This window comes from Phycodurus eques, chromosome 12, assembly GCF_024500275.1.
Source record: "Phycodurus eques isolate BA_2022a chromosome 12, UOR_Pequ_1.1, whole genome shotgun sequence".
NCBI lineage: Eukaryota > Metazoa > Chordata > Actinopteri > Syngnathiformes > Syngnathidae > Phycodurus > Phycodurus eques.
Genome location: NC_084536.1, coordinates 3,527,945 through 3,553,000, shown reverse-complemented (window position 1 = coordinate 3,553,000; position 25,056 = coordinate 3,527,945). Strand labels below are relative to the sequence as shown.

General features: G+C 45.9%; 2 protein-coding genes and 1 long non-coding RNA gene across 6 annotated transcripts; 1 reads left to right on the top strand and 2 right to left on the bottom strand.

Annotated features, from left to right (window-relative positions):
• Positions 1-370: 370 nt before the first annotated feature.
• On the bottom strand, positions 371-9,306 carry slc9a2 (solute carrier family 9 member 2). Of its 2 annotated transcripts, none has more exons than XM_061691879.1 (13): positions 8,859-9,306; positions 8,025-8,239; positions 7,091-7,339; positions 5,114-5,364; positions 4,757-4,974; positions 4,130-4,329; positions 3,816-3,905; positions 3,657-3,727; positions 2,857-3,039; positions 2,668-2,773; positions 1,864-1,980; positions 1,673-1,760; positions 371-849 (listed from the first exon to the last, which is right to left on the bottom strand). In XM_061691879.1, exons 1-13 carry the CDS (start codon positions 9,124-9,126, stop codon positions 545-547), a joined length of 2,361 nt encoding a protein of 786 aa, XP_061547863.1. In that variant the 5' UTR covers positions 9,127-9,306; the 3' UTR covers positions 371-544. The 2 variants fall into 2 exon arrangements, with proteins under 2 accessions (XP_061547863.1, XP_061547864.1); XM_061691880.1 differs by having other exon boundaries at positions 2,872-3,039.
• Positions 9,307-10,038: 732 nt separating this feature from the next.
• Positions 10,039-23,924, top strand: inpp4aa (inositol polyphosphate-4-phosphatase type I Aa). Of its 3 annotated transcripts, none has more exons than XM_061691876.1 (24): positions 10,039-10,144; positions 11,899-12,146; positions 12,239-12,283; positions 13,490-13,608; positions 13,679-13,795; positions 13,886-13,965; positions 14,049-14,166; positions 14,604-14,694; positions 14,778-14,925; positions 15,289-15,419; positions 16,196-16,300; positions 16,526-16,634; positions 16,743-16,760; positions 16,847-17,027; positions 17,440-17,721; positions 17,801-17,948; positions 18,170-18,202; positions 19,275-19,447; positions 19,527-19,650; positions 20,081-20,348; positions 21,491-21,588; positions 21,684-21,796; positions 22,533-22,687; positions 23,790-23,924. In XM_061691876.1, exons 2-24 carry the CDS (start codon positions 12,017-12,019, stop codon positions 23,920-23,922), a joined length of 2,919 nt encoding a protein of 972 aa, XP_061547860.1. In that variant the 5' UTR covers positions 10,039-10,144; positions 11,899-12,016; the 3' UTR covers positions 23,923-23,924. The 3 variants fall into 3 exon arrangements, with proteins under 3 accessions (XP_061547860.1, XP_061547861.1, XP_061547862.1); XM_061691877.1 differs by having other exon boundaries at positions 10,039-10,217; XM_061691878.1 differs by having other exon boundaries at positions 10,039-10,239.
• LOC133410551 (uncharacterized) lies at positions 14,380-15,356 on the bottom strand. The gene is made up of 2 exons (XR_009769559.1): positions 15,273-15,356; positions 14,380-14,902 (listed from the first exon to the last, which is right to left on the bottom strand). It is a non-coding gene; the product is annotated as an uncharacterized LOC133410551 (long non-coding RNA).
• Positions 23,925-25,056: the final 1,132 nt, after the last annotated feature.

The following is a 25,056-nucleotide window of genomic DNA, read 5'->3' as shown; positions in this document are numbered from 1 at the left end:
AATATTTAAAAACTTTTTGAATGACTTTGTGTGCTTTTTTTTTTTTTTTTTTTTTTTTTTAGCTGTATTCAATGCACCACAAATTGTTCAGATCACTACTGTATCAACACGAGACGACCAGTGAAGCTGAAGCTGTGTTCGGAATCATTCACTCATTCCCAACTCCCTTCGTACATCATCATAATTCAATAGGCATCGTGTTGCTCATTCTGCTGTGCATGCCTTGACTACCAGGGGGCGCTATAACACGTAGCTTTTTCAAATAAATAAGTCATTCAAATGCTCTTTGGTGCACTGCGACACACACACACCAGCAGCAGTTTGTGTTGACTTCAAAACAAACACGAGAAAATCCACACACAATAAATAATGAGTTTAAAAACAACGTTTACTGATACATATATAAAAGAAATAATCACATCTGAGCCGGGGGAAATTCCTAAACTTTTCAAGTTGGACCACATCAGTCATTGTTCGTGGTCCACTCAGTTTATGTTGCACGCTTGTTCTCCTTTAAAACAAAAACTAAAAGGCCACGCAGTCGTCACTTTTTGGGTTTCCCCTGAGGCGTCCTGAGCAGAGGGCGCCGCTTGGGGTCGTCTCGAGGTTCTGCGGCCCAGGCGTCTTTGCCAGACGCGTCCGCGCGGCGGCGAGGCTCACCGGAGGGGGAACGTGTTCCGGGTTGGCCTCCGCGCGCCCGTCTTTCGTCCAGGAAGTCCACGGAGGGCACTTCCTCCAGCGTGTCCAGCCGGCGCGGCGGCAGCGCCGCCCTGGACGAGGAGCGTGATGGCGGGGCGAAACCAGAGCGTCTGGCGGGGAACGACACCTCCGACATGGTTTCTTGATCATCTGGAAGCAAAAAGAATAATAATAGTGACTCAAAGTGGCAAAAGAATCACTGTCTGAGATAAAACATTTGATCTTTAAGAACCGCTTCTTTTTAAACACTTAGGTCCAGTTTTCCATTTAACTGTACATTTGAAAGGAGTCATTATTTTAGGCAAAATTGATTTTCCTACGTTTAAGTGTCAACGCTCAAACTGTTCATGACGTTGTAGTGGCTTACGATAATATTAAATATACATTTTAGGAATACAATTTTGATTGTCACTTACAGGTCTACTGTGTTACTGTACTTTAATGTTGACCATTATGGTGGGACAAGAGCCAAGAATTTAGGATGGTTTGGGTATAGTGAATAATAAAAATAATGCTTTATCCATTGGTATATGATGTCGAAATTTTATGATTATTCAATATTTGAATTCATTATGTATCACGATACCAGTGAGACTTTATCCGAAGTTATGTTTTTGATCTTAGATCAAGAATTCTTGTGTTGATTTTGACACATCACACAAATGTATGTAAGCATGTATAACATTTACGGTACATAGAGAAACAACTGTAGTACAGAAAAATAATAACAATAAATAAAATAAAAATAAACGCAAAATACTGGGACCCCCGAAAACTGAACCGTGACATAGCAAGGGGTTTACTGTAACCCCCATTAACGATGGATAAAGTACAATGTTGTGACTTTTGGCTTGTATAATAAAGTAAATAAATAAATAAAAGAAATATGATCCCGTGATGCAAAATGCAAGCTCGTACGGAAGCACAAGGCAATTATGAAAAGCGCGTAAGTGGGCGGAAAGCAACAACGCACCTGTGTCGCTCTGCATCACAGGTGGGAAATTAGAGTCCAAGTTCTTCCCAGCAGGGAGTGAGAAGTACTTGTGCGATTTGGGCACCACCTTCAAAATAATAATAATAGTTTTAAAAAAAAAAAAAAAAAAAGACAAACTGATGATTTACAGAGAGGACGCGGCAACATGGCGCGAGCGTGTCAAGATTTACGGGCGCCTGGAAGCTTCCCGGGCGGAGGCCGCGCCGGATGCTGGAGTGACGTCGGATGAGAATCTCTCTGGTGCGGCTGTCGTTGGGCAGCGCGTGCTTGCCGGTGTACGACGTCGTCTGGTGGCAGACAGAAAGCAAGATACGCTGTTGATAAAGGCGCGGAACCCATGTGTATCGTCATCTGACGAGGTGTACGCGTCATAGGTCCGTACCCCCTAACCTCAAGTGCAGGCCTTACTTCAGTACAAATAATCTAAACATAGCTTCAATTTGTATATTATATGATATCATTAGTAGTAGTGTTGTTTAATCATGTTACGTACAGGAGCATATTATTTGTAACATGAGCATCGGTTTGCAATGCACACATATGCCGTAATACGATACAGCATACTGAAGATGCGTGTACATATATACAGTATATATAGTATATATACATGTGCATTTAAAGTATACTGACTATATGTATGTGTGGTGTGGTCTTGATGCACAACGCTCAATACATTTTCATTCAAAAAAAAGTTACATGTTCAACAGTTGAACATCAATAAACAGTAAAACTATTACTGAGACTATAAGATGAATAAAAGCTGCTGCTTCCAAACGAAAATTAACCTTTCGTCCCTGAGAACGTAAACAAAATCCAGTATGAAGTATTTAGCAAGCCGGGATTGGTTGCCGGGTTTAAAAAATAAATTACAAAATTAACAAAACCACTTGTAAGCCTAAGATTGAGTAGATTTTTGTTAATATATTGATTATAATTTATGAATGAGTAACTAAGTAGTAAATCAAAGGACTCACCCTTTGTCTGATCTTGTACATGTTCTTGGCCAGAATGTCGTGCATGCTCCTCAGGTCAGCGGCCAGGAACTTCTTTTTGGGCTTAGCGGGACCTTTCTTCTCCTCACTGAACCGAGTTGGGAAGAAACTCATGAGTTCATCTGAACACACTGAGGTGGGGCTTGGGGGGGGGGGGGGGGGACAACACACAAGATGACATCATACTGCAGCGAGACGACGGACGGGGCGGCGCTGAGGTCTCCCGACACCGTGTCCAGGATCTCCATGGCGTTCTGCAGCTCCAGCTTCTTGTACAGCGCCACGATGCTCGACTCGGCGCGATTGTCGCGGATCAGGATCCGACGCAGGATGCGTGTGTTGAACTTCATGAACCTGATTGGGGGGGTGGGGGGATTTGTGGGAAGACATTCATTTTAAGTGGACTTCCCAAATACTGTACTGGATTGAAAAAAAAAAAAAAAAAAAGTAATCCACTGTAACATTATGCATGGGTTCAACATTTCATTCAGTGATTCTTTTATGTACCACTAGAGGGAGCCCACGTATCCACTGATTAGTAGTGCCAGTGCCACACTTGGAAAATTACTGGCCTCGAGTTAATTTTTCATTCATGTTAGGGGTCATTTTCATTCCCATTCGTCATACATAAAGGTTTAACTTTATTTTAAATGTGTTATGTTACCCCCCCCCCCCCCCCCCCAAAAAAAAAAATAAAAAACACAGACTGTCATTTAAAAAAACATTCTGCATAAGAACTTCATTTTCCCAATGTAGTAAAATGCGTTCCTGTCAATAAGTCAACCGACGACGAGGAACTTTGAAGAGCTTTAGGCAGATAAAAACCAGTCCGGCCTGCGGAAAGCTGAACATGACACCGCATCCAAACTTCCCACTCTGTGCCACGGCAGACAATGGCGGGCATGGTTGAAAAGAAAAAAAGAGGAAAATGTCGAGCAGAAGTTTCACTGGTGTTTATCAATGAGTCTCACTTGTCCTTCCAGTAGAAGTGACTCCACTGCCCGCACAGGTCCTCGATGCCCACGACGGTGTGCTCCATCAGCTGAGAGCGCAAATGGGGGAGATTTGTTAGTACGCGCACACACACACACACACACACACACACAAACATAATGCGATGCGGGTCGGACCCTGCAGTGAATTTCAGCGTTGATGGTGTCCAGGTTGCGGTTTGTTCTGCGCACGTTAATGAACTCGATCAAAGGCCGGATGCTGATGCCCTGCAAGGACGAGGAGGGGGAACAAAAGAGGCCTTTAAGATGCCCGTGCTGAAACATATAGTACAATTTTTAAAAAAGAACTGATGATTCAAATGAAAATGCCTGGCAATATTCAATGCACCTAACTCGTATGACACTTTGTGAACCACTGGGTTAGATGATGATAAGAGAAATTCTAAAAGTCAACGTGGACGTCCTGTCCAACAACACGGGTCGCTTGCTACCTGGACAAAGACGGTGAAGATGATGATAGCGATGGTGGCGGTGACAAAGAGCTGCTTGCGGCCGATGTTATCGGGCAGAGTGAAGGCCAAGGCGAAGGAGATTGCCCCTCGCAGGCCACCGTAGGCCAGGCTGAACTGATCCTTGAGGTTGAAGGGGATTGTGCGGAAGGGGTTGATGATTTGGGTCAGCACTAAGACACCTGCCAGGGAGGGCAATAGCAATTAGATGCTATACCTCGAATGCTCTGTATTACGATATCAATATTATGTATCAACGGATAAGCGTTACAATGCAATACAGTGAGACACAAGTGATATTTTGTATCACCCCCGTGTTGCTGTACGACGCTATATCAATATTGATTCTAATGACGTGGTATATCGCAATATCAATATTTTGTATCATGTCTTGAGATCGAACCATCGGATATATTGCAATATCAGCACTTTTGTATCACGTCTCGTGTCAACGTCAATGACATAATGATGCAATTTTACAATATCGATGATCAGCCCGGTTTCGGTATCCGATGCTACTAAACTGCGAGCGATAGCATGATAGCATGTTTTTTTTTTTTGTACGTCAGTCGGTCAAAATGTTGCTTTCGCAAGCCCCCGCGACCTTACCGAGACCCCGCCACACAAATGCGAAGAGCAGCGTGAAGAGGATGTAACCCCAGTTCCACTCGTGCTCCGTCGTTATGGTAACCACGCCCAGGAAGAAGAAGATGAGCGTTTCCGAGATGGAGCCCAGCATCTTGACCACGTGGCGGATGGTGGTGCACGAGCGCTGCGAGACGTTTTCCTCCACGTAGTACTTCATGGTGAGGGCGCACGTCACGATGCTACCGGGAAGAGGAGACGGTGCCGAGAAGTACAAATACTTCATTGCTGTACTTAAGTACGTCGTTCAGGCAAATTCCCGCACGATATTCGGTTCACGAGCGAACCATCGCGCCGTGATTCTCGTCGACGTGTACTCACGCCATGATGGACGAGATGGCGAAGAGCTCGGCCACCAGGTAGGCCAGGTAGCTGTACATGAAGATGAAGAGCGGCTCGATCTCCCGCACCTGGGAGGTGAACCTGGTGGTGAAGGCCGCCACGAAGCCGAAGAGCACGCCGAAGCCCATGCCGCCCGAGCCCACCACGAAGAAGCGCGCCACGCCCAGGAACACGTCCACCGGCTCCACCACCGGCATTTCCGCCACGAAGTTGAACATGTTGTACAGCACCTGCGACGACATCGGCCGGTGAATCGCAGACTCGCCTGCCGCGCGAAACGATTGGGACATCTTTGAAAACAGAATATCACGATGCAGCATTTGCGCAGTAATCGATGTTGGAAGAAAAGCAGCTGTGCTCCATCGTGATAAACACGGAAGCAATGCTGGCGTGTCAATACTGTCAGATAATCATTTGACATGTCACCATATCGGTATTTTATACCACCCGTACAATCGATAGCTAATGTTGATGTGTTGATACTGCGGCGACAGCGCAATGTCGATATTTTGTACGAACGCTAGCTTTGACATCTGATGTCGTATCAATACCAAACTGCGAAATAAACGCGAGCATGGAGATCGGGTGTCGGCGTCACAATCCTGTGCTTCGGATGACGACAAGATATGAAAAACAGCAGCTTACAATACAACATCACGATAATAACACATCAATGATGTGAAAGCCGATTGTATATAATCACGTACGATTCATCGCAAGATCGACGCATCTTGTCACCTTGTTATTTGTAACTCCCTGAAAACAGCAGACATGGCATCTGTAAAGCTGATTCTTACAGCGTTCTAGAAAACCGAAACCTAAAACTACAATATGAAACATTATGAAATGAATACCTCCCTAACAACGTCGATGGGTCAAACGTGAGCATTAGGATGTTTTTTAGGTCTTCTATTGGGCCTCATTCGATAGAGTGTGCAGGTGTACCTAATAAAGTGGTTCTACGGGACTCTTTCACTGCTGACTAAATGTCAACGTTTCGTCTTCATTTCGACAACTGTACGTATTTAAGGCGAGTGCGGCCGAAAGCAAAGCGGGCTAAATGCAGGCGGGAGTGTTTGGCAACAACAAGATAAGAGATGGCGCAGGGGGGGATCGGGGGGGGGGGGATCTTTCAAGTGTCAGCCGTCCGGTTTCGGAGGATTTGCGCTCTAAGCCCTCCCATAACATTTGCAAGAGTGACCTCATAAACTGGTTTGGCGACATCTGAGCAAATAAACTCCGAACTGCGACACAGGAGAACTTTCGGAGCTGAACAACGTTACTTCCCTCTGTCAACTTATTCCACTTGAGCTGCACCAAACATTGCGCTAAAGACTGGAAACCAAAAACGGACCACAGAACTGCAGCCAAACGTGAGCTAAACTTTGAGGAGAAACACAATAGTACGTCTCGCTTTCATGTAATCACCCTTTGGACAATTAAAAAAAAAAAAAGGGGGGCCAAACCGGAGCTTAAATGGAGGGTGGAGCCGGTGAAAAAACAACAACAATCCACACGACGACAACCCGACTGTACATAAAGTCACAGTGGCTTAATAGTAGTAAATATACTTTGTAGGAATACAACCTTTGTCTTGCTATTGTATTTTATTTTAATGTTGGTCATGATAGTGGTAATTGGTGAGCTCATCTTTTTGTTTTCCTCCAATAGTTCATACCTGAACCGCCGAAAAATCACGGCGGGCCATATTAGTGTTTCTCCATCTGTTATTTACCATCCAAGTGCGATGTCACTTGTGGGTGTCAGGAAATTGCTGACTTCACTTTTTAGAGAGAGTCAAAGCTGAATTTACCGTCGCCTGTGAGTGTTCCCCTCAGGGTTCGCTTTGCGGTGGGTAAAAACATCGGTGCTCATTTTTATACGCGACCCACATTGTCTCATGTCACCAAAACAAGCATCGGCTCGGCGGCGGCGGCGGCGACGACGACGACTCACCACGGTGACGGCGTCGTTGAAGAGGCACTCTCCGAACACCACGATGTAGAGCTGCTCGTTGACCGACACGTCCTCGAAGACGCTCAGCACCGCCACGGGGTCCACGGCCGAGACGATGGCGGCGAACAGCAGGTTCTCCTGCAGGTTGATGTCCTGCACGCCGAAGGCCTCGATCTGGCAGACGGCGAACAGCGACATGCCGATGCCGACGCTGTTCCACAGGGTGCCCACCACCGCAAACCACAGCACCTGCGCACCCGCACAGAAACAGTCAAGGACCTCTCGAACAATGGGAACAGTGGCACTTATTGCATACTTCTCGACTTCAAAATGATGTCTGCAGAAAAAAAAAAAATCGACTCGGCAGTAAATTTCGGCTTGTTTTCCGATGACATATTTGATTCTCAGCCAGACTTTGGCCCGCCCACATTTCGGTCAAAAACCTGCGAGAGCCTGTTGACACGAGCAACTGACAAAGAGCACATTTCAACGACGTTCTGTGATGCAATTCTCACCTATATTGAAAGTCTGGCTCATAACGAGTGAAAATAGCGAGATGAGACACATTTGAGTAGGCTTGTTTCGTTCAAACCGATCGCTGTAACGCTTCGTTGCAGAAGAAAGGCAGCCGCACCAGGTAAGGGCATTTCCACTTCTATTCACATTTTGTCAGCTCATTGTTGCATTTAGTGATTTTTAAAAAAAAAAATGTTTAAGCATGTTAAATTAGCGATTGAAGATCATTTGTGTCGTCGTCGTCGTCAGAGTGCACAGGAATAAGCTGAAGGCTTGTAATACCAACTTGGAAAAAGCAGTGTTTGGAAATTCAAGCAAGATGTTTTCTTTTTGTTTGTTTCGTTAGGGTTAGGGTCAGGGTCCCGGTGTCCCTGTGAGACCTTCAGGGGGATTCGGTTCCCAGAGTCCACATGCCCACCGTGCCGATGTTCTCGAAGAACGGCCTGGTGGGCAGGAAGTAGCCCGAGTCGAGGACGATGGGGGGCAGCATGTAGAGGAAAAAGACGTTGCTGGTGAGCACGGCGGGGGGCTCCTCGTTGACAGAGTGCATGACGGCGCCCACGATGAGGCCGATGCTGATCAGCAGGCACGACTCGGGCACCCACACGGTGATCTTGTTGTACACGTGGAAGCCTGAGAGAAGAGAGGAAATGTTCTGAAATCCCAGCAAACGTCGCATTGACCAAATCAAGTCGCCCGAGCTCGACGCCGTGTTACGCATCGTTAAGCGGGCGATTTTTTTAACATCGTAACTGATTTCACATTCGTGCGCTTACTGCTCTCAAACTGTGCGGCTCACTCGAGAAGACCAACAACACACGTAACGATGGCTGTCCGAGTAGCAATTGTTACCGGTGCCATGTTCAAAAGTCAGCATCTGCGATAACGGGTAATTCGCACTTTTGTGGAACGCAACCATTTTAGCTGAAAGGTACATACAAGGTTGTGGAGCCACATAACAACGCTGTCATCAAAATTAAGTACATTTGTCAGTGTACTTAGTGTGAAAGAAAATGACAATAAAATCACATCTTATATCTGCTTAAAATGAGTGTTTTGTGTGTGATTTTTTTTTTGCAATCTGTATTTTGTATAATGAGAACTTTGTTGTTGTGGCAAGTGTTCAAAACAGGGGAACATTTCAGTCTGTGCCTTTTTATTTTCACTCAAGTAAAGGAGTAATTCTACTTTTTATCTGTGTGAGTACCTCTTTTTTTTTTAACACATCTTTGGAACTGCAGTTCTCACTTACCGATCTTTGCAAAAGAGGCGAGCAGCACCCACAGAGTGATTTCAAAGGGGATTTGGATTCTCGGGTAGTCCATGGTGAAAACCGGTAAGTTGTCCTTTTCGGGCTCCGGGTAGGCCTGGGGCCCGTCCGGCTGGACCGGGGGCAACACCGTGACCCTACCCCCCGCCGTGGGCCCAGGTGGGATTTCCCCCGCGCAGCCATGCAGGACGCTTAAAACGGCGCAAATGAGAAGTAAAACGTCCCGAGGTTCGCTGAGGCGAGGATCCATTTGCAGATTCGGAGCCCACGTCACGCCATCCAGCGGGAAACTAATTAAGGCGAAAAGAACTTTTTGCACGCGGCATGTGACAAAGACGTCATCTCAAGTTGCGGCAACTTTTTCTTCTCGAACGTCTGAAGAGCGTTCGTCCAAAGTTGCGCCGTCGATCACACCTGCGGGGCGCGTGCACGAGTTCCTCTCCAGTCTGGGCGCGGTCGCGACTGATTGGCTGTCACGTGATCTGGCGGGCTCTCAATGGGCGAGTTTCGAGGGACGCGCAACTTTCAACTTCTCGTCTTACTGAACAAAAAAAAAAACCCGTTCCTCCGTTTCTCTTTCACTCTTTCCAGTCTAACGGATGATTAAATAAACTTTGAATTCCGTCATACACTGAAAACAAAATTGAACATGTAGATCGGTTGCGCCTAATTTAACTGTGTTAATATGACCTTTTTTTTTTTTTTTTTTTGGGTAAATGATGTCATTTTAACACATTGTAATGTTCAAATCAAGTCCATTCAAATGATTCTTTTTGTTCGGTGTACGTTCCCAGCAATTGTAGTTGGCGCATTATTATTTTTGTAATTTTCGTCTTGCATTTTTTTCCCGAGCATTAGCCTTACAATTAATTATTATTAAAATAATAATAATAATATTAATAATAATACATTTTCATCATACAAATGTTATCGTACAGAGCTTTACAAATGAGCAACGTTTAACTCAATTACTTTCAGAAGAGTATTAAATAATTAATCTCTTTTTTTCGTAATTAATTTAACCCCGTAAAAACTCAATTCAAAATAGATAAATAAATAAATATGACCAAAATCAGCGGAGTTGCTGTGTCAGAGCGAACATTTAGCTCCCTCTTGCGGCGACGAGGCGTCCCTGCAAGGTGTCACGGGGAGTCTGGGCGAGTCTCGTGCAGCCTGCAGACGCCGTCGAGCGGTCGGGATGAGATCGGCGGCGGCGGCGTCGATGACAACACGTCTTCTTCTGCTTCTTCGACTTCCTTCTCCTAAAGGTTGGATGCGTTATTTTCCGCACTGCATGGAGTCAAATCCCAGATGACGTCACGCACACAGCGCGAGAAGGCGGTGATGATAAATTCATATCGATGTGTGTGTGTGTGTGTGTGTGTGTTGGGTGGGGTGGGGGGGGGGGGCTGTTTTTGTTTTCTTCTGTGTTCACCCTCTCCTATTCTTAAAGCATCAGTCGGCACCATGACGCAAATTTGTACTGTCGTGTTGTGCGATTGTGTGACACACACACGCACGCGCACGCAATTGCCGTTCAAGTGACGCAGGCGTCCTAGTAAACACACTGCATGACACACCGTGTTTCGTGCGGGATTTAAAGTGCAGGCTTGCATTTGGCTGCGGATTATGAGGAGGGAAAGGGATGTTTTCATTCTCTCCACAACCGGATGTGGTGCGTTTGAGGCCTTGCGAGATGGACCAAAGAAGGTTTGCTGTGCTACGTTTAAGGGTGCCGCCTCGCTGCCGAGTCATCGGATCGCTCGTGCGGGCGCGGGCCACCTGCAAGGACCGCGATAAGACGTCAAGCTCAAATGCTGTAGAATGAATCTGAAAAAAGAGGCGATGGATAAAGGGAAAAACAAAACAAAAAAAACACAAACTGAATATAGGGTACAGGTGAATTTGTGATTTGTCGCCATTCGTCTGGGAATGACACTTTCTGTTGGGGAATTTGGGCTCTTTTTGGAATGTTGAACATTTTGAAGTTGCTGCGTTAATGTTTTGATTCGGTTGAGAAATGCTGAATTCGAGAATGATTTAAATCAGTTGAGAAATATTGAGGTTGAGGTGCAATTGTCAAATGTTTCCAGCATTCCGAATGGATTTGAACGAGTTGAGAAATGCTGATTTTGTGCCCCCGAGCGGCCCTCAGTCTCCTCGTGGATACAACTTGTCTCCTTGCATGCTGAGTAAAACACTATAAACACTTGTCCTCCATTGTTGTTGTTGGTTAACAGGTCAACCCCTTAAACCCCAATCGCTATTCTTATTGACAGTGACAAATGATATATATTGCATATTATATACATTTTTTTATTAGTAATTCTTGAGATTTTTTTTTAATATTTTCCCCCAATTTATTCGAATTATTTTTGTATTAATATTAATCGTTTTATTTTATTTCACCCAATTGCATTTGAATTTTACATTTAGATTGATGACGATGGTGATCATGATAATAATAACTATTACTGTTATTATTATGATGAATATGCAAAATGCATTTGAATGGATTTGTGATTTTATTTTGCACTCTTCCCAATAATGCAAGAGGTACTTTAATACCCGTGTTAGTTGAATACAGATGATTTGATTTAAAAAAAAAAAAAAAGACAAATAAAAAAAAAAAAAAAAAAAAAAAAACAACTCCATGGTCGGTTTATGGCAACTGTACATGCAAAAGTATTGGGACACACCTCTCCTCCATTTTGGACAAATCTATACTTCTGACTTTGTGGGAAGAGTTTGCGGAATAAACTTCCTCATCCTTCGATTAATGAGCAGATAGCGGATGTATTTTTAGCGCCGTGAAAAGTCACACTGGGAAAAGTTTGCCGCTGCCTACGTTAGCGCGTCAACAGAGTCGGTCGGTGCGTGTGAGCGCATAATGGCCTCAGTTTACATGCGGCCAGCTGTGCGTGAGGGTGACGTCAGCGTCGTCGTCGGTTGTCTGGCTCATCCGTTTCCATGGCGACAACGAGACTAACCCCCACTCCTCTTCCCGTTTGCCTCTCACTAGTGACTCACGCGTGAGCGCTGAGATCATCGCACGAGGCGCACGTATTACGGCGGACGTTCAGGTTGTTGGTGCGTTGGAGATTTCGTCAGGGTTCTTAAAACAGTTCAAAAGAACCAAAATGCATCCTCAGCCACGCCGTGACCCCTCCATGTCCGGGAAAGAGCGCAGCCCCCGTCACCGGCCGTGGTCGGTCTGCCGGGCCAACACGTTTGATCTTTCGTCGGAGATGATGGGGCTGGCGCTGTCAGGTAACCCGGCGACCGTAACCCCGGCGACGTGTCTGCTCCGTTCATGATGAAAAGCTATTCCGACAGAGCTCCTCTTCCTCTCTGGTCCACAGGCGACTGTCAGGATCCAGATGAGCCGGCGTTAGAGTTCAGTTTGGGTAAGGCCGACGCAACACAAAGTTGGATTTGTCTCGGAGATGGACGTGAGACTCGCAAAACACACGACTTAGACGCGGAACTTGGATCACACAACTATTTGGTTTCATTCATTAAAAGACAGAATGGCCAGTGGACTTACTTGAAACTGGAACCAAATGACTAAGGACTCACAACAAGGGACTCACTCACTCACAAGAAGGATCAGAAAATGTTGGGCTCCCTTGACTTGTTTGAGAACAAATGACTTGAGTTTTATTTCATTTTTTTTACTCGGTCCAGAACAGTTAGGACGTACTCAAGCTTTAGACCAGCAGGCCCGTGGCTTGTTTGAAACAAGGAACGAATCACTTGGGGTTCACTTTATATTCGGACTAAATGACGCAGAACGTGTTTGGGAATCTTGATTTGTTGGCAACTTGGGGCTCACCATTGCTATAGATGGGGACTTGCTGAAAACGTGAACCAGAACTGTGAGGACTTTTCATTTTGACCGAATGATCTGACCCCGGTCATTTGGCATTCACTGAATCAAACTTTTGATTATTGACTTGCCTTTTGCTCGAGTCTTAAACAAAAGGACTCGGCGCAGGTGACTTTCTTTTGGACTCATCAGTACGAAACACCACCTCACTAACCCAGAATTCAGGTTTTTTGTGAATTCGGCTGGGGATTGGACACGTGACTCAGACCACACAACACAAGACTTGGACAAGATCAGAGTCGTCGGACCGGAAAAGCCAAGATTTACACTAGACTTGGACCTGATGACTGTGACTGGCTTTATATCAGAACCCTGCTGACTTCATAGACCCTCGCAACTTAAACTAGAAGACTTGCAGTTTTTGCTCAGACTTACTTCAAAGTGGAACCTATAAATTAGACTCGCCATCTGGCAAAATAACTCAGCTCGAAAAAAAAAAAAGAATCACTCTGTTGATTTAGGAATCCTCTGAGTCTCGCTTAGAATTTGATCAAAAGGAGGACAGGAACATTTAGGTCTTGGGTCATAGAGATTGGCCAAGGTGACTCGGGACCAAATGAGTTATCCTTAGCCTGTTGACTTTGGGACTCTGGGAACTTGGGGTTGTATCAAAACTTCTCCACTGTAGCTCAAATTGTTTGTGTTGCAAACACCATTGGACAAAATATTCATGTGAGAGCATCGCGAAGGATTAGTGAGTGCTCTGACTTCCTGTTTCCTCCAGTCTGCAGTGAACTGGTCACACCTACTGTGGACCGAAAGCCCAGCAGCTTTGTGGCCGTCAGCTGCACCACTCCCCCTCAGGCCTTCTGGACCAAACACTCGCAAACAGAAATCATTGAGGTACAGAACGCTTCCTTCCTCGTTGCCGCTAAAGAGAAGCGACTTCGACCTTTTCCCATGTGGCCCGTAGGGAACAAGTAACCCCATGTTCCTGAGCAGCGTGGCCTTCTTCCAGGACTCTCTGATCACTCAGCAGACCCAGGTCAAGCTCTCGGTCTACGATGTGAAGGATCGCTCCCAGGGCACAGTAAGTCGCATCCGAAATGTTCGCGTCGTGATCAAACCGACCCGTTTTGGCGAATTCCTTGAAATATCAGTTGCGTCTCGTGTCGAACAGATGTACATGCTCGGCTCGGCCATCTTTTCCTTGAAGGAGCTCCTGCAGGACAAACACCACCGCCTGCACCTGACTCTCAGGTAGCCCACCTCGGCGAGCGCCTTGCTACTTTAAAGTCCCCTCCGGCTGGACCGGGGCTCTTGTTCACTGAGTTTACGTCCAGGTCGGCCGAGAATGAGCGAGTGGGCAACCTCACGGTCATCGCCTGGCAGATCGAGGAGAAACGCGAGCAGAGAGCTCCGGTTGCCAGACTACAGCGAGGAGACACCGTTAACGGAAGAGTGAGTGGCGAGGAGTTGCTTGTAGTTCAGGTTCCCCCGTCCATTTCTGGTCGCTTCTTTGAGAAAGGTCAAGTTGTCATTTTTTCAGTTGTCATTTTTTGTTGATCAGTTCACAACGTTAGCAAAGCTTTGTGAGCAAGTTGTTTTGTTAGCATAAAGCCAAGCCAACGCTCGCTAGCACTCGAAGCGTGATTCCTTTTTTCAGTCTGAGCAATAAGTTAAAAAAATTTGTTGTACCAAGTTATGAAATTGGGTCTTGTGAATATACAATAATTGAAGATAAAACTGTACTTTTTACTTTTGTACTTGCGTACTTTTCAGTGTCTGTAGTACTGTTTTATTTGTACTTGTACACAGTGTATGCATGAGGACTTCCGCTGCCTTAATTTGTAGCAATGTAACGTCACGGAGGGATAAACACTGTCTCACGCTTTCAGATGGTTCTTCCAGTTGATGAAAGCTTAACTGAATCCAAAGGCATCAAGTTCAAGTCTTCGTCGCTGTGTAAAGATCCCCTGCTGAAGGCCGGCGAGTATCATCAGAGAGCATCTGAACTTCAGGAAAGTTCCTACGTTATTTCGTAAACGTGGCCATGTTTCCGCGCGTTCCAGTGTTCGGAGGCGTCATGTCGCAGATGTACCGTTTCCCCACCACGGACGGCAAACATCTCCGCGTCCTGGAGCAGATGGCTGAGAGCGCGCTTTCCCTGCACATCCCTCGACAGTTTGTGAAGCTGCTGTTGGAAGAAGACGCCGTCAGGTAACGTTGACAGCTCGCTATGTTCGTTAGGGTGGGGTGATAAATCAATGTTATTGATTCATTTGAGTTTATTTGTCAGGACTGCATGAGCGTAAACATTACCCACAGCCCGAAAAAAAAATGATAGGTATATTATTGTTTACTTATCTCTCCTATTGTACTGATTAGCCTGGACAGAGCGGTTTCATAACAAGCTCCACTTCGTCTTCGCTGTTCATCATCACGTTTCCTTTATTCCCATCACTCAATTTGGTGATGGTTTGAATTGACGGCGCGGCGAAGCGTTCACACACACAATTGGTGAGGGAATTTCATGACCCCGAGGTTGCGCTTATTCTTCTGAATACCTGTAACCACACACAGGGTGTGTGAACTGGAGGAGCTGGGCGAGCTGTCTCCGTGCTGGGAGAACCTCCGGAGGCAGATCATCACTCAGTACCAGACCATCATTCTCACATATCAGGAGACCATCAGCGACCTGCACGAGTACAAAGGTAGAAGAAGCGCAAATACAATACAAACATTCCGTAGCTTTAAAACGTAAACATGGATGCGCCCAACATTTTGGAGCGTCCGTGCCCGAGTCTCCTGGAACATTAATCGTCATTAACGATAGTCTCTTTACATCTCTAATGCTACACGGAGCAGTAGTATACAATATGCAAGTCTCTTCCTCCGACTGCTTTGATAGGTGCTGACGTTTTGGTTTGCAAAGAGGTTTAAGTGGGTGTGAATGATAGCGTCTATCAATTTACGACCTTTTCTTTTGCCGAGGGTGTCTATTTGCGGGTTGCGAGCATTTCCCGTAAGTTGACGATGCAGCTACAATTTGAGGAAATACTGTATTCACGTTGCATATTGTTCGAAAAAAAATTCTTTGCACTTAAAAGAAATGTATGCATTACACTGCATTATTCTGTTAATTAGAACATCACATGAACTCTGCCCTAGTGTCAGGTGAGAAAAAGCTATGATATTATGGCATCACAAAACAGACAAAACATGATATGTTTGGTGGGACGCCACTTGCATAAGGCAGAATATAACTGCCTGTTCATGTCTGTGTACTGCACTGTATATGACTATCACTTAAAATAAATAGTCAGGCACTTCTTAGCAGCCACCAATTGGTTGCATTCGTTGCATTAGATTGTACTGTAGCTCTCATCTCTCTCTCTCTCTCAAAATAAATAAATAGCTCAATAAATCATGCTAAAAGGAAAAAGGAAAAAAATACAGTTATGTTTTGTTTTTTCTCTCTCCCTTTCAGGACCTTCTTTTAAATCGAGCACACTGAAAGCCGAGCGGAAGTTAGAGTTTATTCCGACAAATTTGCACATTCAGAGGATGAGAGTACGCGGAGAGTCCGGCTACGGTAACTCGCCCGTGCACTATCGCTCACCGGAGAAAGAAGACTCAATCTAATGGGATCCACCACTTAAGAGCTGGCTCAGCATTATTAGCTTTGTTGAGGCGTCTCTTGCGTTGGATCTTATTTAGATTGTGCGCCTAATGAATGATCAAAGTTGTGAGAGTTTCGTGGCAATATCATTGACTTGGCATCTTTGCCAATGACCCTTAACCCGTGTCGTTGGCTTAGATCACACATACGATGTGGTGACGAACGGCGCGCCTGCTGCACACCATCAAGGTTTTAAAGGCTGCGGCCTGAGGAAACTGCTGCACAGGCTTGAAGAGGCCAGAAAACAGTAAGTAGTGCACATTCACGACTATGTTGCACCCACATTGATTTTTTTTAGCAATAAACATGACCCCTCTCCCCTGTTTTCGTTTCTTTTTTTTTTTACCACTTTCAGCTCTTACGAGGAAGAGAGGTGAGACTGATGAGGACGTCGGTGCGTCACTCGCGTCGTTAGTGCCACACAATTAACCCCCAATCGTCACTGTTTTTCTTCCATAGCGCCGCCGGGCCAAGAGGAATGGCGTACCAGCCGCAGGATGTCGTCAGAGCGAAGGAGCTGATCGGCCAAATGAACACGCTGAAGACCCAAGTGTGCTACTACATCGAGCGTCTGACGAGAGCGGCCAAGGAGCGCTCGGCCAACGCGCTGGAGAGAACCTTGGCCATCCTCAAAGAGAAGGTGAGCAGAAGCGTGAGGATTTGGTCCATCGAAGCTTGTGTTATATTCAATAGCAGTGGGAATTGTGGGCTCCCTTCTCATTTAATAAGAAGGGCGAAGAGGAGGCTTTCATTTTTCATTTTTAAATCTGACGTGACTGCCAGCGTGTGCGCCTTGTTGTCGGTCATGAGTGCGGGCACACCGCGCAGACAACGGCAGAACGGCGATGTCTGAAGTGTCAGCCAGCGTAGTGACAGAGACTTTTTACTGGTGTGGCCCTTTTAGAGCGCCCCGTTGTCACGGCATGGAAAAGCAAAAAACACAAAACATCTTCCAATAACCACTCGGTCTATGCTGAGGTCCTACTCAACATAATCGTACATTTACGTATAAATGAAGTGAGTTTTAACAATCTTCTTTTGGCCTTTTTCAGACTCGTCAGTTGGTGAGCGTGTGCGACTCCAAGCTCCTGTCCTCGGCCATCGTCGCGCTGGCCGCCGCCCGCCCGGAGTCCGCCCCGCGAGGCACCCCGTCCCCTTCCTCATCCTCCCTCTCGCCTTCCTCACGCTCGCCGTCGCGCTCACCAGCACACCGCCCGCCGTCGCCGTCGCGGGCGGCTACCTCGCCCTCGCGCCTCGCCACGCCCCCGGAGAGCATCGACGCGAGTAAAAACAAGCGCGCCTGCTCGCAGGCCGACTTGCACGGGGAAGAGTGGGTACGAGACGGTCCACGAGCCTCGCGTGCGCATCGTGTGTCTTTATTATTTGTCTTTATCGTGTGTATTGTGCGTGCAGGAGAAGGTGTGGCTGAAGGTGGACAAGAGTCTGGAGTGTGTGATCCTGAGGGTGGAACGGTTACTGCGGGGCGATCAGCTCCAGAGCGACAGCAGCTCTGATGACGTGTTCGCGTTGGCCACCGAGGACCCCAGAAGCACCCAAAAAGGTCATCCTCCAACGTTTTCATAGTAGTTGAAGAACCAGACACGCACATGCTCACGGCAAGAATGAGGTATCCGCATTAACCTAACTGCAGTGTTGGGAGGAGGACTTTGGGAATGGAGTTGGTTACAATTAGAAGTTAGCTACCCTGCTGAAAATATAATCGCAACGTAATTGTTTCAGTGTTGACACGTGCTCACAATGTGTTGCTGTCTGTCACTGTAGGGAGCAGTCCTGAGCGGGGGAAAACATCGCCAGGTAAGTTTGAAATCGCAGACGAGACGGTAGCCAAAATCCGGACATTCAGTTTAACCTAGACTAAGTTAGACCGCTGCATATTTTACAAGACCTCAGTTCAGTGCCTCTTGCGTTCTTCGTTATTTTGGCCCACTTATTGCAAAAGAAGGACCAATCTCAACAAAGGGGGGTTCAAAGTATAACTCCAGTGTTATTATTGCTTTTTTTTTTTTTTATAGCCGGTGGTACCATGTGTTAGTGGTTAGCACCTCTGCCACACGCTTGTGAGGTTCTGGGTTTGAATCTTGTGCTTGTGTGGGCTTTCTTTGGCTGCTCGGGCTTCCTCCCACGTTCCAAAAAAATCAGCGAATAATTGCTGATAGATGCCACAAGATGGTGACAAAGCGCTATTTTTCTAGTAGGCAGGGCTTTTGCTTGTCTAATACAGGGGTGTCCAAACTACAGCCCGCTGTCCATTTGCGACCCACCGTCCATTTTTTAGCAGCCCGCGGCATCGACTAGAATAAAAATGTGACACTGCCCGTGTTGTTTGCCTGCTTTTTACTTCAGTACTTGTTTCTCATCATCTGGTAAGATGTGACGCCAAGGTCAGCTTAGCATCGAATGCTTCTGTTTTGGTTCTAAACGTGGAGCTCTGATTCTGTTGCTTCTCAGTGCAGTGGTGAATCTATTCATTATGAATTTATATGATCCCACCACTGAGCTATAGTGGGATACCCGGCCACCAACCCAAAATCCTGAAAAATCCTTTTGCTTTGTTACCGAGCTATAGCTAACGGTACGTGTATGTATATTATAGTTTCACATAGTTTTAACTACACCGATGGATTCATTTAGTGTGTTAAATAAATTAAAGATGTCAAAGTGGCTCTTACCTCCTTTGATTTTTCTGTACGTGGCTCTTAGAAGACAACGTTTGGACACCCCTGGTCAAATAAAAGCTCTTCCCCTCACTTCAACATAGTTTCTCCACACCAAGATAAGAAAAAGAGCACAAAAACAACAAATAGCTTTAAAAACAAACACAAAACGTACACTGTAGTGTAATGTAAACGCTGGCTCTTACCCGAAGGGGAGTGGACCGAGGCCCTGCACCCGCTGCTCTCCACGCTGAGCGACTGCGCCTCGCTGATGAGCGACAAAGCCAAGAAGGCCTTGGTGTTCCTCCTCATGCAGGACAGCGCCCCAACCATCGCCATGAGCCTCACACTGCAGTACCGCCGTGACGTGGTCTTCTGCCAGACCGTCAGTACTCTGCAGCCACCTGCACCTGGATGATGATGACGATGATGGTGGTGATATTTTCTGTTCTGTGTGCTTACAGTTAACGGCTCTTGTCTGCGGCTTCGTCCTCAAGCTGAGGAACAGCCTCTGCGACTCAGGCTTCCTCAAGCAGCTCCACACCATCGGCTTGCTGGTGCAGTACGAGAGCTTGCTCAGCACCTACGGTAATGTGTGCGTGCACTCGTGTGTGTGTGTGTGTGTGTGCGCCCGTGTGTAGGTATAAATAAAATCTCACGGTACACCACCAAACAAAAATGTCCCCAAAAAGTATTTACATACTGAACGAATCATGATTTGCTACTGACAAATTTACCTCCTCGGTGTAAAGTCTGAATCTTTTTAGTCGAACGCAAAGCTTTTCTTCTGTTGTATGAATGGCGACAGGTGGAAACACTTAATTGTACCTTCTGCCATTTTGTGGAAGAGCAATTCAGTTCTCCCCGTCACTGCAAATTGATGTATAAAATAAGATACATTATTTGTATGAAATGAATGATAATTTTTGATGATCTCTCATGGCACACTAATGTTTACGGAACAGCCATCTTAATCATTAATACAATCTGCACATACAATGTGTTTTTGCACCTTCAGGTGAGGAGCTCGCCATGTTGGAGGACATGAGCGTCGGGGTGAACGACCTGAGGAACGTCACCTTTAAAATCACACAAGCGAGTACGGCCTTCAGCCCGGACACGCTGCCCGTCATCACCGGGAACAGGAACGGCTTTAACGTCAGGGTCCCCATCCCCGCCGCCATTTTCGACACGCTGCCGCGGGAGATCCAGAACGGCATGCTGCTGCGCGTGCAGCCTGTCCTCTTCAACGTTGGCATCAATGAGCAGCAAACGCTCGCTGAGAAGTAAGTTGATAATAAACGTGCTCTCAATAAGAAACTACTCCTGAAGCACCCTCCACAGGATCTCGCAGGGGACACGATCGAACGGCTTCTCCAAGTCCACAAAGTTTATGTAGACTGGTTGGGCAAACTCCCATGCACCCTCGAGGCCCTTGCCGAGGGTGTAGACGTGGTCCAAAGTTCCACGGACAGGACGAAAACCCAACTGCTCCCCCGGAATCCGAGATTCGACTTCCTGACAGGCCCTCCTGTCCACCACCCCTGACTAGACCTTACCAGGGAGTTAGAGGAGCGTGAGTCCCCTGTAGTTGGAACACACCTTCCTGGCCGCCTTTTCAAAAGGGGGACCACCACCCCAGTCTGCCAATCCAGAGACATTGTCCTCGATGTCCACGCGATGTTGCAGAGGCGTGTCAACCACACCATACAGAGCCTTTAGGAACTCGGGGCGGATGTCATCCACCCCCGGGGCCCTGCCACTGAGGAGCGTTATAGCCACTTAGGTGACTTCAACCCCTGAGATGGGAGAGCCTGCCTCAGAGTCCCCAGACTGCTTCCTCGTGAGAAGGCGTGTCAGTGGAACCGAGGAGGTCTTCGGGGTATTCTCCCCATCAATTCACAACGTCCCGAGTTAAGGTGAGCTGTACCTCGTCCCCGCCATACACAGTGTTGATGGAGCACTGCTTCCCCTTCCTGAGATGGCAGCTTGACAGCATCCCACACCAGCGGGTTCGGGGATTGCCGCCACGACAGCCACCGACCACCTTACGGCCACAGCTCCGGTCGGATGCTTCAACAATGGAACATGTTTCACTCGGACTCAATCTCCCCTCGCCTCTCCCGGGGACGTGGGCGAAGTTCTGTCAGAGGCGGGAGTCGAAGCTCCTTCTGACAGGCGATTGTGCCAGATGTTCCCAGCAGACCCTCACGGTAAGTTTGGGTCTGCCAGGTCAGATCGGCATCTTCCGCCACCATTGGAGCCGTGGTGATCGGTTGACAGTTCCGCCCCTTCTTCGCCCGAGTGCCTCAGACATGCGGCCGCGAGTCCAATGACACGACCGCAACAAAAATCGGAGACTGTATTATAAGGCCATACTGCCCAACCCTACTCCATGTAATTTGTCTGCGTTCATGTGTGTGTGCAGGTTTGGAGACACATCTCTGCAGGAGGTCATCAACATCGAGAGCATGGGGCGCCTCAGTTTGTACTACGACCACTTTAAAGAGGTCCTGCCAGAAGACTGTGAGTCCGCTCGGCTTTAAAGCACAAAGACAACCACCCGCAAAAATGTTGGCCTCACCTGCGCCGCTCTTCCTCCTCGTCTGTCATCCTGTCAGGTCTTCCTCGCTCCCGTAGCACCACCAGTCTGCCCAATCTGCTCAAACAGCTCAGCCACAACGTCAACGCCAAGAAGAGCAAGAACGTGGAGATTTTGTGGCAGGCGGCAGAGGTACGGCGCTTCACAAATGTATCAACCCACCTGTCAGGAAGAGACCGTCATCCAGCATCATGAAGCGCTTCAATGCGGACCCTTTCAATTTCAGCGATCTTCTAAGTTTGAGCCAGCTCATTGGGCTTCTCCGAGAAAGCCCGACGTGCAATAAAGCTAATGCACACACACATAAAAATATGGAACAATATGGACCTGTGTGGGCCAACAATATGGAACAAATGCAAGTAAAGAGCAATGTTTAGCTTGATTTTATACAACCGGTAGTTTAAAAGAGCACAAGGAATTCTGGTAAGCAGCAGTGAGACCGTCAGTGTGAGACACATTGCCTAATGGTTTAGCCAGCAAATCGCCTGTCTGTCACAGTTCTATATAGGTTGACTTTCATGTCTCTCAAGCGGAGCACACCCGTCTTTTAAAGCAAGAAGTGATTGCTGTATCCACTTTTTGTTTGGTGGTGTGCTGTGAGTTTTCAATGTAAAAATGTGTGCTTTGGCTTAATGAAGGTTGGGAATCAGTCTTAGAAGGATTCATTGCAAAGCGCCTCGGTAGCCAACCACGTGTTCCACTACACCATCTAATGTGGGCTGAGCATAGCGTCAAAGTTTGAATGATCATTTTGAGGGTTCGCCATGAAAAAGGGTGCTCCGAGGTTCCATATTCGCTGCTTTCGGCTTGAATTTTCCTTATTCTCAGCCTGTGAATCTATTCACCTCTATTTTTGTGTTGGCTCCAGGCGTGCCGGCGCCTGAACGGCGTGCGCTTCACAAGCTGCAAGAGTGCCAAGGACCGCACGGCCATGTCGCTGACCCTGGAGCAGTGTCACATCCTTCAGCAGGAGCACGCCCTGGCGCCGCAGGTCTTCTACCAGGCTCTGGACTGTATGCGCAGGTCAGTTGGTCGCCAGATGTTTATCGCTAATACAGTTGTACCTTGACTTACGAGTTTTTTTCTTTATTGTTTTTATTAGGGCTGTCAAAATTAATGCATTAACAATGCGTTAAATGTCCTTTAACCGCGGAAAATATTTTTAACGCGCGAATAACACACCTAGCCTAGTACTGCTCCTGTTATGTGCCTTGTTTGGTGTGTTGTGGACGCCTGTTGTGCGTTTCTTGGCCTCTTAGGGGCAGTGTGGTGCATGCATGCAAATAACACACCTGCATTAGTTAAACGAACAGAAGCAGAAAGTCGCGATTGAAGTGCAAAAATAGAACTCGTTTTTCACGGAGGAGGAAGGAAATATGCCTGTGAGTATTGTCATATAGTCCCTCTCGTTAAATGAAGGTACAACTACCGCAACTTTAATGCTAATTTTTGTTAGCCCGTCAATAGTTTTTTTTACATTGTGTGTTAGCATAAAGCTGGCATTAAGCTATTTGTTTGTAATACAAAGTATGTGTTGTATTTAAATGTTTAATGTGTGTAATTCTTATTATGTGTTCAGTTTTACAGGAACAGCACCAGTACAGTACAATAAAGTAACAGTTTTATAGTACATACCCATCTGTTGTTTCTTGTTGGGCTTAAATTCCAAATTTTGCAACAAATATATTTGCATCAGGTATGCATATTTGTCCACTCATAGATTGATGAGTACTAACAACTTGAAAAATATCCTTTTATTGTACATTTAGAACCGATAGAAAATCTGCAATTAATTATCAATTAATTGCAAGCAATGGAAATCATGTGATTAAGCGCAAATTTTTTTTTTTACGTTGATTGAGAGCTTTGTATGCAACAATACAGTGCTGTTTTTCTTTATTAAGGACATGTATAAACATTGTGGTGTGGTTTGATAGGCTGTAATGAATTAATCATTCACTGCCAGCCTTGCCAGTTAACAGGGATCTTTGACTTCGAAAGCCGTCAATGGCAGTGAATGTCTTTTAATGGTCTTTCCATTCATGTAAGTCAAGGTACTACTGTGCAGTATATACTGTAATTGTTAGCTCACGTCGTGTGACTCGCGCTTTCCTTGGGCACACAGCGAGGGCTGCAGACGGGAGAACACCATGAAGAACGTGGGATGTCGCAAATACGCATTTAACTCGCTCCAGCTCAAGGCCTTCCCCAAACAGTATCGCCCCCCGGAAGGCACGTACGGCAAAGTCGAGTCTTAACTGGAGCACAAAGACTGATGAGAACACAAACAGCTACGCACACACAAACACACAGCAACAGTTGTCGTGCTTAGTCACCGATGAAGAGATTGGTTTATGTCCAAGTGCGACTGTAGGTTGTTTTATAGTGGTTTTGCTTCCTCTCAGTATCAGCGCCACACTGAAAATAAAATAAAATACACTTTTAAGTAGTCATAATCGTGCGAGTATAAAGTGATATATTTTTGAGAAAAACATATTTTAGATTAAAAGTATTTTAATTAAATTTAACTCAAAATGAAAATTTCCCTCCTCGTAATTCTCATATTACGACTTTAAAATAAATGACTTTATTGTCGTTTGACAACTTTATTCTTGTAAACTACAACTTTAATCTCGAAAGCATATTTCGAGTACATAAACTTTATTCTCACAAGAGTACGACTTTGTTCTCGTTATAGACATCGTGCTACATTGCAACGGGAATTTTTGTCTTACAAAGTATACAACTTTAATCTCCAAAATATAGCATTTAAATCTAAAAAAATCTATAATTTTATCCTCGTAATATTAGTTATTACTGTTTTAAAATGTAAGATTACGACTTTAATCTCGCAGTGTATTTTTTTTTTCCTGTTCAGTGTGGCCCTAATACTCCACCGTACATGGCCAGTCTACTGATATTTATTTCTTTTGATCTAAAATGCCACAAATGATTAAATGAGTGAATGGAGGAAAAAAATAGAGGAAAACGGAGATTGTGAGTCAGCTCCACAAAATGTTACAAGCGCACCAGCTGTGAATTGAGTCTTATTCATTGGAAGCTCCTGTAGTGTGTGTCTCTTTTACTTGCAGCATGTATTCGTTCGATTCGCCACGTTCACTTAAATTATGCACAATGTTACAGAAAAAAAAACAAATCATGCATGGGACTTAAAAAAAAAAAAAAAAAAAAAATTGTTGCAGAAAAGCATAAACTGTCGTGAGCTTTGATAACACCTCCTCTGTTGCTGCCATAGTCAGTCCCCTTGTATCTAACTGTACTATAAGGACAGACACTGGCTGTTTTATTTTAGAAAATATAGTTATTTTGCTTACAGCTACTTATGTTCATGTATGTTATTGCTATTCAAATTATTGAGTAAGTTACATGCA

What these genes read in the sequence shown, in the direction of transcription:
- slc9a2 (XM_061691879.1), bottom strand. Translation starts at nt 9,126, where the DNA reads ATGGATCCTCGCCTCAGCGAACCTCGGGACGTTTTACTTCTCATTTGC. An exon ending in TCTTCACCGTCTTTGTCCAG is followed by an intron (nt 3,906 to 4,129) that starts GTAGCAAGCGAC and finishes TCGTCCTTGCAG; the next exon opens with GGCATCAGCATCCGGCCTTT. An exon ending in CGGGAAGCTTCCAGGCGCCC is followed by an intron (nt 1,761 to 1,863) that starts GTAAATCTTGAC and finishes ATTATTTTGAAG; the next exon opens with GTGGTGCCCAAATCGCACAA.
- inpp4aa (XM_061691876.1), top strand. Translation starts at nt 12,017, where the DNA reads ATGCATCCTCAGCCACGCCGTGACCCCTCCATGTCCGGGAAAGAGCGC. An exon ending in GAGCTTGCTCAGCACCTACG is followed by an intron (nt 19,651 to 20,080) that starts GTAATGTGTGCG and finishes TTGCACCTTCAG; the next exon opens with GTGAGGAGCTCGCCATGTTG. An exon ending in AGAGGTCCTGCCAGAAGACT is followed by an intron (nt 21,589 to 21,683) that starts GTGAGTCCGCTC and finishes TCATCCTGTCAG; the next exon opens with GTCTTCCTCGCTCCCGTAGC.